The 21,351-nt window shown below is 41.9% G+C and overlaps 1 protein-coding gene and 1 long non-coding RNA gene across 8 annotated transcripts in view; one reads left to right on the top strand and one right to left on the bottom strand.

Annotated features, from left to right (window-relative positions):
- Window positions 1-20,157, top strand: part of LOC144327220 (uncharacterized) — a 44,416-nt gene extending 24,259 nt beyond the window's left edge. The window contains exon 2 of the long non-coding RNA XR_013392150.1: window positions 18,915-20,157. This is a non-coding gene — a long non-coding RNA (uncharacterized LOC144327220). The remainder of the gene's footprint in view (window positions 1-18,914) is intronic.
- SYT14 (synaptotagmin 14) overlaps window positions 1-21,351 on the bottom strand; it is an 83,795-nt gene that overhangs the window by 12,332 nt on the left and 50,112 nt on the right. For 5 of the 7 annotated variants that reach the window (XM_028724744.2, XM_028724740.2, XM_028724743.2 and 2 more), the window contains 4 exons: window positions 13,988-14,256; window positions 11,315-11,764; window positions 3,448-3,637; window positions 235-291 (listed from right to left, as the gene is read on the bottom strand). In XM_028724744.2, the coding sequence (XP_028580577.2) occupies window positions 235-291; window positions 3,448-3,637; window positions 11,315-11,764; window positions 13,988-14,256 (966 nt within the window). The remainder of the gene's footprint in view (window positions 1-234; window positions 292-3,447; window positions 3,638-11,314; window positions 11,765-13,987; window positions 14,257-21,351) is intronic. The other 2 variants (XM_028724741.2, XM_028724739.2) reach the window with 1 other exon arrangement.

The raw sequence follows: 21,351 nt of genomic DNA, 5'->3' as shown, positions 1-21,351 counted from the left end.
TGTGTCTTCTTTTTTGGCTTACCCATTAAATTCGACTTCACATTTTAATTTTCAGATCTTTGAAATACCATCATCCAGTCAGAGATTTGGTCTATCTCCATTAAAAGAGTGAAATAGTTAATTAAGGTAAATTGTCAGAAACCAACATGGTGGCGAGTGGTGGAGAGCTTTGCTGCTGGCAACTTTCTTTTGCATGAAAAAGACAACATCCAATTAGTCTCTACAGGAACTCACCTCGTATTATATAAACCTGTCCACCTATCAAGTGTTTTAGACAACAGAACAGTCCGTCTGACAACAGGGGGTGGAAAGCAGTAAAAGAAATAATGACCAGATGTCAATAGTTGGGTGAGAGAGGATCAAAGGTTAAAGTTTAAGAGGAAACACTATTCACCAGAGTGGAAGAAAATGAAACCTTAACAAATCTGTTTAGAGAGAGGGACCAAACAAAAGGATTGGCAGGTACAATTGAATGAAATGAATTCTGTAAGGTCACTGTGTAATCTTCAACAGGAAAAAAAATTACACTGTTTCAAGTAATGGGATATTTTAGTACTAATTTCTATTGTGTTTCTAACACAGAACATACAGATTCATGCAAAAGATTACGCTACAAAACTACAGAAATCATAGTGTCACCTTTACCGGACCATCCTCTTTTTCATGCAAACTCCAGCTTTTTGAGTAAGGGTCAGTTCAATGACCTCAAACTAGTGGAGCCTCATTTGAGGTCAATGGGATTACAAAAGGGTAAGCGGTCACTGAATTGAATCCTGTATATATTACAAACAATAAGGTGAAAGCTAATTGGATTAAACATTAGTTTGATCAATACACTGGTTGTTGGGTGTTTTGTTTTTTTATTAAAAAAACAACCCACAACACTATTCTGTACATTTAATGCTACTTTACACCATCATTTGTCTGAGATAAATTATTACACCAAAGTGCAAAATCATGTGATCATAGACCATCTAAAGCTTAATGGCTGCTTCAATGCACCCATAAAGCTCTCCTGTAAGAATAGGCTTTCTACTCAAACTACAGTGTCAGGGAAGCCTGAGTGAAAAACATAGTGGAGATTAGTGCCTAGATCTGTTCCCAACACTGCAGTGAACAGATAGAAAAATTTGGTGTGTGGATCACAACACCTGCATGTGCAAGGAGATTCTGGATCAGAGCACCAGATCCCTAAACTCATGACTGTAATATGGGTCCATTTCAAACAAAATGGAAGAAGATACAGTGGTACCTTGGGTTAAGAACTTAATTTGTTCTAGAGGTCTTAACCTGAAACTGTTCTTAACCTGAGGTACCACTTTAGCTACTGGGGCCTCCTGCTGCTGTGCCATAGCACAATTCCTGTTCTGATCCTGAAGCAAAGTTCTTAACCCGAGGTACTATTTCTGGGTTAGCGGAATCTGTAACCTGAAGCGTATGTAACCTGAAGCGTCTGTAACCCAAGGTACCACTGCATAGGGCAGAACACATATAACTTTTTTCTTGTCTTGGATGTTCAAGACTGCTTAAAAGGTTTCTTTTTAAAAAATAATGCTAGCAGCAACCCAAACGGATAGATAGAAGTGTATACAATTATGAATGGCATGGAAGAAGTGGATAGAGAAAAGTTTTTCTCCCTCTCTCATAACACTAGAACTCAAGGACATTAAGCCGAATGCTGGAAGATTCAGGACAGATAAAAGAATGTATTTCTTCACACAGCACATAGTTAAACTACAGAACTCACTCCCCCAGCAGCAGAGATAGCCACCAACCTAGATGCCTTTAAAAGAGGATTAGACAAATTCATGCAGGAGAGGGCAATTGATGGCTATCAGCCACAACGACTATCTCCATGGCAGTAATACTTCTGAGTACCAGTTGCTGGAAACAGCAGGAGGGGAGATTGCTGTTGCACTCAGGTCCGGCTCGCAGGCTTCCAACAGACATCTGGCTGGCCACTGTGCGAACAGGATGCTGGACTAGATGGGCTATTGGCCTGATCCAGCAGGCTCTTCTTATGTTCTTACGACTTAACATCTTGGTAGCAATGGTTGTTGAGTATCCTACCTAGTTTGTCTTTTCTCCTCCCCAGGTTCCGACTACCACTGTGGTTTTCTACCGCTTACTTTTTTCTTTACTGATTTATATATGCGTGGCTCCCAAAGGGCTAAATTTGGGTGCTAGCACAATGTACATCTGATTCCTGGGCCTGCTTGCACATTCTGGTCCCAACAAGTGAACAAAAGGAACTCAAATATGCCCAGTTCAAACACATTCCTAGCTCCATCTGAGGCTACGGGGTGGAGCAGTCTAGTGGGGGCAGGAAAGGAAGAATTCACAGTGGAAGAACAGAGCCTTGACAGTCTTGTGATGACTAGGCTGGTAGGTGGATGCCAGGCCACTGCAGGGAAAATATGTGGAAGTTCCAAGACATCCTTTTCATCTATTGTTGGGGGCATGCCATGGGCATGGGAGAGATTTAGATCATGTAGATCCAATGTCTCTTTCATTCTTCCCTGACATGCCCCCTTTCCCTTACCAACACAGCAGAAGCACTGGATGCAGAAGAGACTTCCAGTTACAGAAGTTCCCTCTGGGGTAGATCTCCTCTGCCTGCAGATCTCCCTCTCCACCCATGGAGTGAGAGGTCTGCAATTTCTTAGGATTGCACCCATATTTGCCCAGTTTATCCATAAGGGCAAGCCAAACCATGGCTCAGCGTGACTGTTCAAGTGCACAGGTACGCACAGCAGAAATCACAGCCACTTTGCTCCTTCTTGGTCTGGCTACTGCTGTCCAACCCAATGCTACCCCATGGTTTGGCTTAGCATTATGTCTGAACTCGGGTTTGTTGTTTGAGTACCGCATACAAACAAGAAGCAGGAAGCCAAGAACAAACCGCATGACTGCCTTCCTATCTATCTCTAGAGTGTGCAACATTTCTTCATATCTGGTATCAGGAAGAAATATAATATAAATCATATTATACTATGAGAATATAAAATCTAAATTATACATGTCGGTATCAGTTAAACTCTCACACACTGATAAACTCTTACAAGAGGATCCTTAACCACAGTAGCACCAACACATTTACATAAACATTCATTGGCACACACTTTTAAAATACATTATAACTTTTTATATTGGCTCTGTGATGTGAGGCATTAATAGTTTAGCAATTAATCATTATGATAAAGGCAATTTATTAGTCAGCCAGTCATGAAAAATTAAAAGGATCTTGTCAAATCACAACTAATATTTTGAATTTTAGATTTCTGCCATTTCCCCAATGACTGGAAATATAAAACATGAAACAGATTAGCTGATGATTGCAGTATTTCAGTTTGACTGGATAAAGCTAAATGATAGGATTGAAGTCCCCACCAGTGAAATCCCCCCAAGTGCAGAAGTATTAGGATAAAAAAAATATATTCCACTCACTGGGTGGTCTGTTTGCTGCCAGGTTTTTGAAGTGGCTGCCTTTTATCACTTCTGCTGCTAGTCTTCCAGTTGTGGCATTATAAAGCAGTCCAATGAGGATTTCTGGAGCTGAGCCATGTGCCAGAGACTGACAGGAGGAGGTACTTTCACTGCAGGACATTTCTGACATGCTCATTTGGGAGTCGCAGCCCTAGAAGCAAAAGCAAAGCGTTTGCAAGCATTTTATGCAGCCAAGATACTGAAGAACCCATTCCCAGTATTTATATCTCCCTAGATTTTGACTCTAACTTGATCTTAACAGCACATGACAGCTTAATGAAAACAAAAAACGGGGGTGTGGATCTGAAAGAACAATACATATAAGAGTGAAATATAACCCTCCTCAAAATATAAAGAAGGCCACCTTCTATGCCAACAGAACCAGTATCACAAATAGGAATAACAAGTTCTCAAAGTGTTGGAAAATGCTCAGTTTTGCACTTGGAACAGAGTCAGGAGGGAAAATCCATGCACAGAAAGGTTTTCACTACCCTCTTGGTCTAAGAATGAATTCTCATGCTCAACGCCTGCAGAGAGACACACAGTGTCCCTGCACCATTCATACAACATTAAACCAAGGACCAGCCCCGATCACTTTCTACCAGAGAGATCAATTCCAGGAACCTGTTTCCTCTATCTTTCTATAACAGCTGTAGGAGAATGCAGCAAGGCGAGATTCCAGGGGCCCCCAATGTTCAGAGCAAAGCCGAGGCAAAATATCAAGCTGTGAAATTCGATGCTCAATTCCCCCACCCCAGAAAACAATTAAATCTCATCACATACATTCTAAGCCAGGATTACATTACCATCCCAGCCCAAAGAACCGGAATTACCTTGCCTTAAGTCAGAAACGCAGTATGATAAATCTGGTTGCTGGAAATCAAAGGTATGCTTCTGCAGGTTTCCCATAACCGCAGGCAAGGGTCTATCACCGACACTCAGTGTGGTGCAAAGCCAAGTGCAACCTTCTACAAATCAGTTGGGTGCAACAAAGCAGCAAGCAATTCAAATGACTCGGCAAGATACTGGCAAATGGTCTCCAATAACCGCATATTGTGTAAACGAAAGATCGCCGCAAGCACAAATCTAACACTCAAGGAAGCAAGCACAGACACAAATGTAAAATTATGTTTTTGAAATGTGTATGTATGTGTATTGCATCTGACCTGGAGAGACAACTCTCCACCAGGGACCTGCCTTTTCAAAACCCTGCTTCGTGTTCTTATAAATTAGGAATCTTTCCCAGAAAGCAGCTGCAAGCATGTGTTTGCTGCTAAGAAGCACATTCTACTCTAAACGGGTGCCCTGTATTTGCCTTTGTTTGGGATAGTAAATTATGTAGTGGACAGTAAACAATGTAGCCAGGGTGTAAGATATCAGATGTTGGTCCATCTTTGCTATGTGGTAGGCATTTGTAGGCACCTCTTCTGGCAGCAACCACATCCCATGCATGAAAACTAGGAAATCTGAGACCTCTCTTCCCACTTGGATTTCTCTCCTAACAGACACCTCTGCTTTTGAGGAAAGTTCACTAAACAACTTTCAATCAATAGTAAGGGCCCTGGAGACCTGCAGCTCCTGGTAAGCTGGACCTCTGACAAGAAGGGTAAGGTAGTTATAGCCTGACCTCCATCTCCTTGTGCCTTCTCTTGGCTACCAAGAAACACACCTGTGCCCCATGTAAGTATACTCTCTTATTTCTCACTTCATTCCAGATGCCACTTTTGTCTTCTACACTCTGTCACCTCTACTTCAGGTGCAACTGGGTATCAGAGGATGTGTGAAGCAGATGTCCTCTTCCAGGGTTAATACCAAGATAAGGGTAACTACCCAAGATAGCAAGAATCTATTTGGACCAGATTGTTCAAGGATCTTTTCCACTTTTTGGAAACGTCGGCATGGGGCTTCTTGGTGACTCAGGATATCCTTTTCCCCCCCAACACTGATGCGAGGCTTTAATGGGGTGGAGAAGTGCTACAATGAGGTGTCTTCCTGCCTTTTCAGGAATCAGGTATCAAGAAATGTGCCTCAAGCTAAGATTATCTTATATGCAACTACAATCTCTGGCATACACTTAGAACATCTCCATTTTTTTTCAGTGGAAGAAGTATGCATGCACAATATGTTAAAGAATCTACTAGCCATTCTTTCTTGGTAGGGGTTATATTTTCTTTCCACCTATGACCTAACAAAGTCTGGGCATCTGTAGTCACATATATAAATAGTCTCTTCCGGTTGTTTGGAATCTTTGCACCTAGGATTCCTAAAAGAAAAGCTTCTGGCTTCTTAGAAAAGGTTATCTTGAACAGGAATGTTCCTGTTTTGGCACTGAAAGGGTAACTTACTTTATTTCTACAATTCTACATGCTTCCCAGGCAGTGGCGTAGCGTGGGGGGTGCAGGGGGGCCCGGCCGCACCGGGCGCAACATCTGGGGGTTAGAGTTAGGGGGCACAAATCCACGGGTTAGGGGGCGCAAATTACTTGCCTTGCCCCGGGTGCTGACAACCCACGCTACGCCACTGTTCCCAGGGTGACTCATGGTTAGAGACAGAAAAGCAAGCTGCTAAGTTAAGATTAAAGGTCTCCTGTCCCATACTGGAGCAAGAGCCAGGTACCGAGTCAAACTACGAGTGAAGCCCATTCCCCCCGTCCCTGGGGGGAATTTGCAAGGGTGATTTACCCTCTGTCATCCTTGTTTTTCATTTGCTGGTGATCCCCCGCTGTTGTGGGGGCTGCTTCCATTAAGGCAGGGGGGACCGAAAGCCCCATTGGACCATATTTGTAATCAGAATATTTGTGATGATTATTATTTTAATCACAGTATAGCTTCTATTTAAGATGAGGGGGTGAGATCTAGTTTGAATAAAATTCAGAGCCAAGCTCTTTTATTGATTTATGAAAAATCTTGCCGGCTACATATGCCATTCTAGTGGTACAGTAAAAAAATGATAAAATAGACTGTTGTTTTATTAAGGGCACAATCCAAACTTCTGTACAACTGGACATCATGGCAATCAGAGCAGAAGGTGGGTGGCACGAAATTGCCATTCTGGACCAGCTCCAGGTTGACAGAGCAGAGAGACCTGGATTGGGCCTGTCAATGGACTGGCTTAGGATCAGTGGTTCCTTTGCCAACCCAAAACTCTCCACTCCTCGCCCCTGAAAAGCCTTGTTTGGGAGGCACACACAAGCTGTAGCTGACACTGCCAGTGGTAGCTTCCACACGTTCAGTCACATGCAGTTGGAAGCCCCGTCCGAATTCACTCCAGTGCAGAGGATTGATCTGCTCATCTACAATCCTATATCCGCTTATCTAGGAGAAAGCCACACAGAACTCATTGATTCTTAATTCTGCATAGACCATGGGTAGGTAAACTAAGGCCCGGGGGCCAGATCCGGCCCAATTGCCTTCTCAATCCGGCCTGCGGATGGTCCAGGAGTCAGCGTGTTTTTACATGAGTAGAATGTGTCCTTTTATTTAAAATGCATCTCTGGGTTATTTGTGGGGCCTGCCTGGTGTTTTTACATGAGTAGAATGTGTGCTTTTATTTAAAATGCATCTCTGGGTTATTTGTGGGGCATAGGAATTCGTTCATTCCCCCCCCCCCCCATATAGTTCAGCCCCTCACAAGGTCTGCTGAAAAAGTTTGCTGACCCCTGGCATAGACTCTATAGAATTGCATGAAGCACCTAATCAGAGTTTTAGAAGAATTGGTTAAAAGACAACTTCTCAAAGGCCTTTGCTTCTAATTTGTTTTTTTCAATCTCAAGAGGGCAAACTGGTAGATGCACTATTAAAAATCTCCTTCTGTCTTGGGCAAAAACACTGATTAAAGTAAAATCAAATGAAAAACATAATTCCTTCACTGGGTATAATCAAGAGACTCAAATCTTTAAAAATTATTACATACAGCTGTAATTTATTACTACAGAGTCTATAAAGTTATATCAAATTTCCTTCTGCAAATCATAAATAATATGTGAAATATATGCATAGGCAAATTATTCTGAGAACAAAAGTATCACACTATTCACAGATCAGCTTTGTTCCCAAACTTAAGCTACTGTGAATAATATACTCTCAAAATGAAATGACAAAACAGAATTTATATGTTTTGGCAAATCAGTGTTCCAACTTCCTCAACAGACATTTGGCAAGGTAAGAATGGCACCCTTGTGCCACTTTTCTCATTTGATGCACAATGCAGTGTCTTTATAAGTTTTCTAATAAAAATTATGCAGTACATCTTAGTGGGTAAAAATGAGAAGATAGATTATTTAATTTGTTTGGAATGTGTTCTGACAAAGCATTAAAATTATTGCCTAGATACCCTTTTTATAGTCTACATTAGGGTCTAATAGTGTCCTATGAAAGGCATCTTTCACTGACAAACATACTTCACAGCTATGTAAGAATGTAGCCATAAAAACTTTTCAAACATTTGATTAAAGGGTAAGCAGGCACATATCAGTCTATTTCTGGTTTATGCCTCTTTCAAGCAATGTTTTTTCATAAATCCATTTCATCGTGTTTCTGCATCAATCTACAAGATTTAAAAAAACTCACAAAAGTCAAATTTAAATAAATACTTTTTGAACATATTTTATCTCTAAATATGCATTTATAAATGTATTTCACCTCAGATACTTTACATATTTTGGAGTGAAAAACTGCAGCAGAAAATTCAGAGGAGTGCTAAATCTAAAGAACAACTAGGTTCCAATCTGCATAATAGCTTGGGAGGTGTGTGTGGGTCAGCTCAGTTTCTATCAGAATTCACAAAGAGCAACTTCCTCAGGCATCCCCGATAAAGGGATCCCAAGTCAAAAATCACAACCTAACATAGAGTTAACCACACACAAGGTCAGTAGTAGCATGACACTGGCATCACTGCTGCTTACTTGGACAGGGGTGGGAACAGGCCACAGTCCCACCAATGCAACCATGTAGCCCTGACCTCACTGTTGCCCTGCCTTGTCCAGGTAAGCCGCAGAAATGCCAGTCACAGGAGGCCACAACACACACTGCTACTGATTAAGCCCACTAAAATTCATGGTCTTAAATGTTAATTCATGGCTGTGAGTACTCTGAAAGAACAGCCCATTAGCAAAATAATGGCAGCCACCTCATGATTTTTTTTGCAAGCTTTATAGAAAATCCCCCAGAGAATATTGCATGTGTGTGTGTAGATCCACTATTCTTTGAGGAATCAATTCTATAAAGAAAGCATATGACCTGTAAAGGTAAAGGGACTCCTGACCATTAGGTCTGTTGTTGTTGTTGTTGTTTAGTCGTGTCTGACTCTTTGTGACCCCATGGACCAGAGCACGCCAGGCCCTCCTGTCTTCCACTGCCTCCCGCAGTTTAGTCAGGCTCATGTTCAAGAACACTGTCCAACCACCTCGCCCTGTCGTCCCCTTCTCCTTTTGCCCTCTATCTTTCCCAACATCAGGGTCTTTTCCAGGGAGTCTTCTCTTCTCATGAGGTGGCCAAAGTATTGGAGCCTCAACTTCACGATCTGTCCTTCCAGTGAGCACTCAGGGCTGATTTCCTTAAGAATGGATACGTTTGATCTTCTTGCAGTCCATGAGACTCTCAAGAGTCTCCTCCAGCACCATAATTCAAAAGCATCAATTCTTCAGCAATCAGCCTTCTTGATGGTCCAGCTCTCACTTCCATACATCACTACTGGGAAAACCATGGCTTTAACTATACGGACCTTTGTTGGCAAGGTGATGTCTCTGCTAGACCATTAGGTCAAGTTGTGGCCAACTCTGGGGTTGCGGCGCTCATCTCGCTTTATTAGCTGAGGGAGCTGGCGTACAGCTTCCAGGTCATGTGGCCAGCATGACTAAGCCGCTTTTGGCGAACCAGAGCAGCACACGGAAATGCCATTTACCTTCCCGCCGGAACGGTACCTATTTATCTACTTGCACTTTGAAGTGTTTTCAAACTGCTAGGTTGGCAGGAGCTGGGACCGAGCAACCCGGGAGCAGGGATTCGAACCGCGACCTTCTGATCAGTAAGTCCTAGGCTCTGTGGTTTAACCCACAGCGCCACCTGCGTCGCTATATGACCTGTAAGTGATAGATAGCTCCATTGTCCTTAAAGTCTTTTGACGGTTTCTTGAATATAGCATATGATGCTCCCCTGTCTCATTGCAAATTCAGTTGGGAAGGATTTGGTTTAGTGCTGCCTGCAGCTGATGCAAGGTGATTCAAGCCATTTGGCAGAATCCTACCATGCTTCTCACAAGGTGATACAATAAACACATATCTGAGGAACCTGGAGGAAACTGTGTAGTAAATGCAGGGAAAACTAACTGGAGCTTAGGAAGCTGAATCATTCTGTTTCTTCTCTTTTCACCCCTCTGTCCCCCTACCCATGTTTATTTCTAGTACCACCAGCTTTCAAACCTAGACTTGAGCAACAGTTGTTCATTGTGGATCTGTTCAGACAAGCCACTTACATTATTTCAAAGAGCTCACACATTCCAACTTAGTAATACTCATCTTGTATTACACAAATGAGAGCCATGTTGTTTACGTTACATTCTAGGATAAAATGATGTGCCCACATTGAGCTGGATTAATTACCTCAGATTTAACGTTTCCTGAAAGCACCCCCCTCAGATGATAATTATTACAGAAACAACTATCAGAGATCTCGTATTTCTTTCTGTCTTGGTCTCCAATGGAGTAAACCTTCCAGTATTTCTGATAGCATCCTGTTACAAAGGAATCTCGGCTGACATGCAACAGCAAAAGCAATACAGTTCAAAGCACAATTAATAGCATCCATCTTTTTAAAACATATATATATATATATTTAATTAATTTACTATTTTCAGGTTTACACACACACACACACACACACACACACACTCTCCTCAAAGGCCAAGATAAAGAGGTGTGTCTTTTATAGAATCATAGAATCATAGAGTTGGAAGAGACCACAAGGGCCATCGAGTCCAACCCCCTGCCAAGCAGGAAACACCATCAGAGCACTCCTGACATATGGTTGTCAAGCCTCTGCTTAAAGACCTCCAAAGACGGAGACTCCACCACACTCCTTGGCAGCAAATTCCACTGTCGAACAGCTCTTACTGTCAGGAAGTTCTTCCTAATGTTTAGGTGGAATCTTCTTTCTTGTAGTTTGGATCCATTGCTCCGTGTCCGCTTCTCTGGAGCAGCAGAAAACAACCTTTCTCCCTCCTCTATGTGACATCCTTTTATATATTTGAACATGGCTATCATATCACCCCTTAACCTCCTCTTCTCCAGGCTAAACATGCCCAGCTCCCTTAGCCGTTCCTCATAAGGCATCGTTTCCAGGCCTTTGGCCATTTTGGTTGCCCTCCTCTGGACACGTTCCAGTTTGTCAGTGTCCTTCTTGAACTGTGGTGCCCAGAACTGGACACAGTACTCCAGGTGAGGTCTGACCAGAGCAGAATACAGTGGCACTATTACTTCCCTTGATCTAGATGCTATACTCCTATTGATGCAGCCCAGAATTGCATTGGCATATGACAAAAACTGAATAATGGTAATGCTACATGGACCTTTGCTGGGAGGGAATTACAAAGTTTTAGAGCTACTACCAGGGCCAGTTCAAGCCATTTCAGCACCTGAGGTGAACTCCAAAATGGATTCTCTCCTTCCCCACCAGAAAAGAAGGAGTGAGCGAATTTCATTAAATCAACCAACTACTCATTGCCCCGCTGTAACGATTGTCCTGCTGTAGAGAAGTATATTTCTTTGTGGCACAAATAACGGTTCTAATCAGAATCCTTGGTTGTACACTTTTCTGTATGATTTAATACTCACGGAAATAGGGTACGCTGGCTCCAATGTCACTGGTACCGACATCTTCCCTTGAAGATTTAATTTGGTTAAGTAAAATATCTTTTCTCCCAAAATCCTCTCTCTTTTTACACGGCGTATACTGTACAGTCTAAAGCGCACTGCATAATTCCCAATCATCTCAGACTCAATATGATTAAATTTAAATGTCTCAGTGAAGACAGGGCATGGACCCCGCTGGATGCTGGTCTTTGCTCTCTGCTTCTTGATAGGAAGAAGAACCAGGTGTACTTGCCATAAACTTCCACTTGTCCTGCTATAATTTGGAATGTCTGTGACAGCTGTCACTGTTATAAGAAGCCTCTGTTCCTGCGAGTCGTAGTCAAAAGTCACATCCAGGGTGCCATACTTAGCTTCTGGTTCAGGATCAAAAGATTTAGGGAGCTGTGATGATGATCCTCGAGCTGACAGATCCTAAATGAAAAGGAGCAGAGGTTTTACATACATTCACGCCCATTTAGACATCTATAACTGTATCGATACACTCTGTGATACATTTTGTTAAAAGTGATTTCGCGAGTATGTGTCTTTACATAAATTGTTAAAATTAAAATGCTTGTCCTCGGTGACGGAGTATGATGTTTTTGTTCATTTCACACACAAGGTATCTGAATATTCAAGGAGGGACAGTGCTGTCAGGCAGTCAAACAAAAAATGAGAGGGCTTCTTTTACTGCTTGTGAAAAGAGCCAATCAGAAGAAAGAAAGGCAAGAATAAAAGGTTCATAGCAAGAAGGTCAAAGTGTTTGGAAACAGCTGGGAGAACTGGCTAGGACAATGTTGAAGGGGTCGGGAGGAGCTGGAGAATTAAATGACAATTTAATTCATCAATGATATAATAAACCATTTTGAAATGTTTGCATAAAAATGAATAAAACAGAAATAAAACACAGAAATAAGTGACAATTTTTGGATTGTGCAGCCTGATACATAGAAGCAGAGGCTGTAGAAATTGTGCTTTTAAAGGCAAGACTAGGCGATGTTGTTCATGACATTATCAATTGTGGGCATGGCATTTTAAAAGTTAAAAGCATGTGCAGGAGGTCTGATCTGGATCAGGGTGGGTAAGCTAACCCCTTTCCCTCTACTATAGTCACTTTCAGGATTAGGCCTTCTGCACCTGCTATGTCTATTGGGGGAAAGAACTTCCATTTGTAATAATAATAATAATAATAATAATAATAATAATAATAATAATAGCTGTTTCAAAACACCTGGTGATTCTTCAGAGTGCCAGATTTATTTTAAGGGAGGGACAGATAAGTAATCCCTGCATGAGGGTGCTATGTGCTAACACCACAGCCTTTTCCCACCTATTTCACCCTGTGCTTTACTAAAAAGAAAACCAAAACCCTGCTACCAGACTGGTCAAATGACCAGTCAAAGTGACATTTGGTATGTGAGAAGACTCAGTTAAAAATAAAACACCTTCCTAATTGCATGCTGTACATTTAAACTATCCAAGCACATTATTAATTATAAGTAAGAATGAGATTCACATATGTAGCCAAATCTGCTAATAATTATGGTTGTGGTAGATGACGGTGGTGTTATCTGTGTACCAAACATTAAGATTCCAGTCAAAGAATTCCACTGAAAAGTTAGCAAGTCTAACTATAATAGACTTACATTTATATACTTATTTGTTGCAATTACTTCTTTCCCACCTTTCAGGATACAAATCCTTCCACAACGGCTTATTAGTGACATTAAATTACTTTTTTAAAGTACACAATATTTTACTATGAGGAAAGTAAAAAGTCATGGCTATTCTTCCCACAGGGCACTTGGTGGAAGAAATGCTCAGGGGCAGGTTTGGGGAAGGAGAAGTTAACTTCAGGTCCTGAGGTGGTCTTCTGATATGTCAGAATTGGGGAGTGTTTTTCAGCCCGGGGGCCACCTTTTCTTCTGGGCAAGTTTCCGGGGGCCACAGGGAAGTGATGAGTGGGGCCAGAGGGAAAGATGGTTTTTACCTTTTTACAGTAGGCTAGTTTCCACATACTCTCTCACACACACACTCCTTGATCCTCTATCCAGGCAAACAAGAATTACCACATCCTCTCTAATTTAAACTCTAGCCAAGGCTTTGATAGAGGCTGCATCTCAGTTTTCATGCTTAGTAGGTAAAAGGTAAGGGGACCCCTGACCGTTAGGCCCAGTCGTGGCCAACTCTGGGGTTGCAGCGCTCATCTCGCTTTATTGGCCGAGGGAGCCGGCGTACAGCTTCCGGGTCATGTGGCCAGCATGACTAAAACGCTTCTGGCAAACCAGAGCAGCGCACGGAAATGCCGTTTACCTTCCCACCGCAGTGGTACCTATTTATCTACTTGCACTTTGACGTGCTTTCGAACTGCTAGGTTGGCAGGAGCAGGAGCAGGGACCGAGCAACGGGAGCTCACCCCATCGCGGGGATTCGAACCGCTGACCTTCTGATCGGCAAGTCCTAGGCTCTGTGGTTTAACCCACAGCACCACCTGGAGGAACTTAAAGAGTTCTCTGCCTGTGTCTCAGGTGGTGCATGTATGGCTCAATGGGGAAAGCCATCTGTCAAGGCCCGACTGATATGTAATGTACCGGACCAATGCTGCTTCATTATATCCTGAATAATTTTGGTACAATTGGGAGAGCGTGTGTTTACCTCTGGGCTAAGGACTGCAGTGCTGTCACTGGGTACATCTTCTTCGTATCCTTTGTTATGGAAGCTTTCTATTTCATGCCCAGTGCTCCCTTCACTTGGGCATTTATATGAGCATCTCGGACTGTTGCTACACTGAGAGAATTCACATTTGCTGTCACCAACTTCGGAGGGCGTGCATGAGAGATGCGGGGAGCCGCTATCATCTTGGTACGGTGGGGGCTGCAATTCATCAAGAGGAGGTGTTTGTCTCATTCTCTGAATGCAGTTTGCTAGGAATAAATAACAGTTATCATAGGCTTTCATTCTGTAAGAAATGTGGCTGGAAGAGAAAAACATCATTTGTTTAGCAAGGTGGTGCTTTACGAGGAATTCAAAAATGGTGGCCCTGATCCAAAGAGTTATGTGCTGAGCTTGGTGCATGAAGAAGGAACTGCACCCTTCATCTCTAGGTATGCTCCCTTACCACTCCTGCCCCATGGATCCAGATACTCTTTTGCCCTGCCCTGATTATCCTGAACTTCCAAAACGACCCAACTTCAATATCCCCACAGTTTTTGCCTCATCTGCTATCCAACAATGCAGCGCCGGGTTGAATTCTACCTCAAATTGCCACCCGTGCCTTCTCATAAAAAGTACTTCCTAGGTGTGATCTTCTGTCCTTGATAAGATTCTGACAATTCTTGCGGCTTCTTTTCTTGCCTAACTTTCCTAGCTTGATACTTGAATCATAACCGTGAGTCTGTCACTATGAGGCATGTGCTTGCTTGACAGCTATAGCTGAGTTCATCTCCTGGTTCTGAGTCTAAGAGCTCACCTACAGTTCTGATTCTGTATTCAGTCCCAGTCCAGATCCTGCAAACACAATCAAGTGTGCCAAACATTGCGGCTACGTTTTCCAAAACATAAAGCCAAGTTCTTTTAAATGGAACTTTATTTTAACTTTGCAAGTACTGTAATATAATTTAAGTATTATTAGGGGGCTGCACCATTTAGCTGATTAAACAGTTATCAGTTTAAAGGCTTTTTAACTGATCAAAAGTTGCCCCCAATTTATAGGGAAATACATTGTGTTAAATATTAAGACATATAAAAAAGACACAGGGTCAACAGCATATTAGAATCGGGTTGCCATATTTTAAAAAGTCAAAGTCCAGAGACAACAGTTAGCAAAGTTGTTGAGCTTTTTAAAAGAAAATTTGCCATAATCTACCCTTCTGGACGTATGGCACCTCTTAAAAGAAGATTCCAACTTCTTTTTCTATGACACAGGAGGGAATACATTGTGTGTTCTGTGGCACATACATGCCTTGTCTGAAAACAAGGAGGCACTCCCCACTCCCCAAAAAACAAGTGTCTTATTCATATGCAACTATAAAATTGATTAATTACTTAATGAAGGCTGCAATCTTATACCCACTTACCTGGTAGTAAGTCCCATTGAAGTCAGTAGGGATTACTTCTGAACAGATATGTATAAGATTGCACTGTAAACCTCAAACAATTAATTAAATAACTTTAAGAAATGAAGAAGAATGACAGCCCTAATATATTTCAAGACAGATGGAAAGTACATACAGAAGAAATAGTCAAGTAGAACCTATGAACAGACTGCGTTTGCCCCCCCCCCCATAAGACAAAACAGAAACAAATTAGTGTTTTCCATTAACAAGGATTTATATGAAGTAAAGTGTATGAGTATATGGGATGCTTCTAAAAGCTGGATAAGATAATGAAGAAAAGAAAGGTGCATTTTGGAGTCAGGAAAGAAGCAGAGAAGTGATTAATGCTACTAACCAATTTAAGTGGGTTGCAAATTTCCTGTAGAAGGAAACAAATTGAATCCATATTAACTGCAACCATTACTGTTTCAGATGTAAGCTCCATCTTATTCCTTATTTTGCCTCTCTCCTTTGAAATGTTCAACTTTTTCGTTTCAATTGCAAGTTTGGTCCCTTGCCTTACATGTTACTTACTCACAAAAAGACAGCATTTGCTAGTAAAGTTCTTTTGCATTGCGTGCCTTGCAGTTTCCCACAGGTCTTCATCATCTCAACTCTTCTTGTTCTATATTTGGTTTCCCCAAACCATGCCTACACTGTCTGCCTCATTAACATCTGGAAACTGCTGCCTTATCTCTGAGGTTCAAAATCCCTAGCCAGAGAACTGCTCTACCAAAATCTGGTTTTGCACATTAGCTTTGAGCTTCTCGTGAGCTCCTTTAAATATTCATAATAATCAGAAAAAGGCCTATTGTTATCAATGAGCAACCCAATTCCGGCTTCCTTGTATAGCTTGATAATTTTTGCAAGTAATGCTTTGTAATCATCATGGCTGGTTTCTTTCTCAGCAGCATACTTGCATCTCTCTCTCCCCCTTCCTCTCTCCTGACATTCCTCCATATGCAGGATTATTCATGTTTATTTTTAAGCTAACCTAAGTTTCAAAAGTTTTAGTACTTCAGGGGCTTCTCGGCAAATGTTAAAACAATTTAAATAAAACATAAAATGAAATACATGTTTAAAAATTAAAGAAAACCCTTTATTTTGAATGATTAAATACCCACAGAGGTTTCTGCTATGCTACTCCAATGAGCGCAAATGGAATTTTCATGTTTTAATATTTTTGAGCTGGGAAAAGTTCATCTCGCCAAATAACCCTGCACCGCAAAGAGAGTATAGAAGATAAATAATAAATGTTTAATGAAGACCTGGGGCGCTTTCCCCCCCTTTTAAAACAGAAAGATTACACGAGCGTACGCAAACATTGTTATTTCACAATGAAGTGGGTTGTCTCAGCATCCCGCTACAGAGGAATCACGGCTTATACCACCTGCCTACCAAAATGGAAACAACATATATTAAACATGAAGGGTAACTTGTGCAGCGAGAAAATAAATATACCTTACAAGTAGATTACTGGGTTGTTTGGGAGGAAGACAAATCGTTTTGATTTCATTTCCAAATAAATTGCTACTTTGGACATTCCTAAATTCTGAAAGCAAGCTGAACTCAGGGAACGTGCATTCAAACGCATTATAATGCAGTGAAAATTCACAGTTGCCATTCGCATCCTCCTCTCCCTTGGGTTTTCATCTACTGGTGAAATGCTGCTAAGATGAAACCCTTTGGTGCTACTAAGGTTGAGAAAGGAGAGGCTCACCCCATCAGCTCAGCTGAGAAATGAACTTCTCTTTGGCGCAGGCTTCCTCAAACTCAGCCCTCCAGATGTTTTGAGCCTACAGTTCCCATCATCCCTGACCACTGGTCCTGCTAGCTAGGAATCATGGGAGTTGTAGGCCAAAAATATCTGGAGGGCTGAGTTTGAGGAAGCCTGCTTTGGCTCCTCCTCTCCCTGGACTGTCTCCATTCTAGCTGGTCATCATAAGAAAAAGTAAGTAACTCCAAAAACTAGGGGTCCAAGTTGGCTTGTTTCCCTCTTTTCTCCCCAATCCTATTTCCTTTTGCATCACATTGATTAGACAATACGTTTGCATGCGGCAACTCTGGTTGTTGTTTTTTTAAAAAAAAAAAACTTTTGAGAGTAGTTAAAAAGCTGCAGGTGCTTTATAAATTATTATTACTGTTGTCAGTAATGTCAACAATAGTAAATTTGTTAACCATGCTATGTACGTGTAGTGCTGGGTGACAAAATGGGGGAAAGGAGAAGGCACTTGTGGGTTGCTCCGCTAGATGTGTAGGAAAAACATGGGGTGGTTTCATCAGACCATAAAATCACAGAATTGTAGAGTTGGAAGAAATCCCAAAGGTCATCTGGTCCAACCGCCTGCAATGCAGGAATCTCAGCTAAAGCATCCATGACAGATGGCCACCCAACCTCTGCATGAATACTGCAGTCATGGCACCAGGCAGCTTTGATGAGAGCAGGGAGCAGTAAAACAAGCACTAACCCTGAGCTGGCTGGGTCCGGGAGTTATGCTGAATGCAAGCATAACGCACACCCATGCTGGGCACCATTGACTATTTGGCTAGCACATACATAAGTTACTATACTTTGTCACCATACCACACAAATGACACCATATTTTGGTGAACCATGCTGACATTGGAGCCCAAAAGCAATAAATTGCACAGCTCTTGGGGGGGGGGGGTGGAGAGGAAGTTTTGTTTCTCTTGTGCTTAACGAAATAAACTAAAATTCAGTTTAGAAAATAACACCCCCAGAATCCCACTGAAAAGCGAGAAACTCCTATTAAAGAACCTATTAAAGAAATGTGTCATAACAAGATTTTCGATCGGTAATCAGCTCTGTACTAGAAAGGAGCAGAAGAAAAAGGCAGTCTGACAGAATGAATGAACAAGGAGGGAAGAAAAAAGGAGCGGGGAGTGGCACTTACATTCACTTGTAGACAGCTCAGCTGTCTTGCTCAAAAGCTGAAATAAGCATCAATCAGACAACCCAGTTCTCGTTTGCTACCTACACAACCTCTTCCCTTTAACTGATTGCTGGGCAGAACAATCCAAAAGGAAAGGAGAATCGAAGGCGAGCAAACCGCCTAATCCAAAGCCCCACTGGGCTTGTGTCAGTACGGCAGAAAGCAGTGGTGTGGGTTCTTCCTCCTTTTCATTGGTTCACTGCTACATTTTTAAAAATTAAATCCATGCCATTGCTTCCATGCAGCACACCTGGGGTATCTGTTCTCCCTGTTCTAGCATTGGAGACACAGGAGTGCCTAGATCCAATGTTTCCAAAGCCTCCTTTAACATGCCTGCTCCCCTCAAACATCTCCCCCCCCCTCCATTGTTTTCTCTGCTGTCATTCCACAGCAAGCAACATGTTACAACCAATCCCATGATTCTTTTCTCTCTTTCTAAGAAATGTGGGGAGGCGGGAGAAGTAGTGAAATGGGGAGAAGGGAAACTTTCTAGTGCCAGCTCTCTTCCCTGTGACTACCATTTTATTTCCCCAGAATCGCTCCTTGGAACAACACAATTTAATCATTCTGTGAGAGGCTTCTGTCAAAACAAAAAGGCGTCCCTTGACCACCGTCACCCCCGAAAAGCTACCTCAGAATCATCCTATGTGTGAAGAAATGGCTGCTGCTGGAAGAGTGCTATTGTCAGCACCATAAGAAAAGCGATGTTGAAGAAGGGTAAACTGTAGGGTGACTTTGGTGTCATTTTCCCTTGACTGCCACTCCGTCCCCTGCCCCAAAATTTCAGACTGAAACATCGCTGAAGCTAACTTTCAGCTGAGCACTATTTATTTTAACCCAATGCAGCCTGGGTTTGGGAACCAGTGGACCTCCAGACATTGCTGGACTACAACTCCCATCATCCTGATCTTTGGCCATGCTGGTTGGGGCTGATGGGGGTTGGGAATTCCACAACAACTGGAAGGCCATAGGTTCCTCACTGCTTGTGGATGAAGGAGATGTGGGCAGAGATTTAACCTTCTCCCGATCCTGCTTCAGCTCAGAATTGCTCGACCCGAATTGCTCGACCCAAACTGCTTCATCACCAACATGGGAAAACATACAAGGTTATTATGCCAATTCAAGAACCAGAATGAGTTCCTTCCTAATGGAAAGCTAATCATCAGAAGACAATCTGACTGCGGGGAGACACAAGTACTGAACAATCTACTCTCAAGTGCTGGTTTTACCACCTTACAGTCAATAGTGTCACAATGGAAGTTGTAAAAGCATATTTCAAAAGAATGCTGATGTATTTACTATTTACAGTTATTAGTTTACACACTCAACATTTTCATGGGCATAAAATGTAACATTTTAGATACCTAATTTGAAATTACTGTTTTATACAGCTTGTTAAACAACCCATTTGAAGGTAGCAGATAAGTAGCTAATTACTAACAAATCTGACAGCTACAGCTGCAAAATGTTTGTATGATAATTCCAAAACTGAAAATGGTTTATTGAAGATCCATTCAGAAGCTAAATGACTTATCTGGAAAAAAAACACGCGATTAAAACATTCCAGTGTTTTCTTACAGGGATACAAACAAAGACCACTTTGATTTCTTCTACGCGGAAAAAATCGTTGCATGTTGGGACGGCTTAGTCAATAAAAAGCAAGTAAGAAAATAATAATTCTAGCCCTTGATGCCAGCACAGTAGAATAGGGAAAAAACTGAACAGCCAATCCTTTAAAACCGTGTATTAACTGGGCACTGTTTTGAAGGTGTGGAAATTATTTAATAGCGAATCAGAAAAAAAGATATTAGGGGATGTATATATTGCAACACCTATGTATCGGTGCTTTTAAGTGTAGGATTTTAAAACATATAAATAGGGAGATTTGCACTTAACTCCTTCACTTTGGTCCCGATTCAGATTTACGATTTGCACAGCAGAGGGGTGGAGGAGTGTCATTTGCTTTTCTACGAGTGGGGGCATAGTGGAGGACAAATGGTTAAACCCCTTCTACCAAGCTACACTTTATTTATTTGTTACGTTTATATCTGATATTTCCTGCAAGGAGCTCAAGGTGACATACAAAGCTCTCCCGCTCCCATCATTCATTCATTCATTCATTCATTCATTCATTCAGTTAACTCATATCCCACTCTTCCTCCTGAAGTAGACTAAGCTGGAAAAGATGTCAGTAATAGTGGTAGTAAAAGCATTCTTAAAATAGTAAGTAGCATTATAGAAACTGTGAAAAGCATTCTCTCAGCTAGTGATCTGAGAGTTGTATCAGACCCTCCAAGTTTCCCTATTTTCCAGGGACGTCCCTGATTTAGAGAAGCCGTCCTGGTTTCTATTTTCATTGGAGAAATGTTGGCAGGTATGGAATTATCAGACCCCCCCCCCGAGCCGTCCGAAGGCAATCCTGTTCTGGGATTTTTTTAAAAAAATGTTTTTATATATGTTGGAAGCTGCAACAGAGTAAGATGTGTGATGTATAAATGGTAAAATTATCATTATGGAATGGGGTGTCCCTATTTTCATCGGAGAAATGTTGAAGCGTATGCTATTTCCTCACAACAACACTGTGCGAGAGGTGAGCCGATGGTCAATAACCAGCCTAAAGTTACACAGCCTCATGGCTGAACAGGGATTTGAACCCTGGTCTCCAAGATGGAAAACAAGGTACTTAAATGCAAAGATATACAGCTAACACCTTCTTATTATAATATATTTATTTATACCCCGCCTTTTTTCCTGACAGGACTCAAGGCAGCTTACAGTTAAAAACAAGAAATGTAGCATCTAGTCCATGGGTAGGCAAACTAAGGCCTGGGGGCCGGATCCAGCCCAATAGCCTTCTGAATCCGGCCCACGGATGGTCCGGGAATCAGCATGTTTTTACATGAGTAGAATGTGTCCTTTTATTTAAAATGCATCACTGGGTTATTTGTGGGGCATAGGAATTCGTTCATTC

The sequence above is a fragment of the Podarcis muralis genome, chromosome 3, assembly GCF_964188315.1.
Source record: "Podarcis muralis chromosome 3, rPodMur119.hap1.1, whole genome shotgun sequence".
In the NCBI taxonomy this organism is placed as follows: Eukaryota; Metazoa; Chordata; class Lepidosauria; order Squamata; family Lacertidae; genus Podarcis; species Podarcis muralis.
This window is presented reverse-complemented; position numbering and strand designations above follow the sequence as displayed.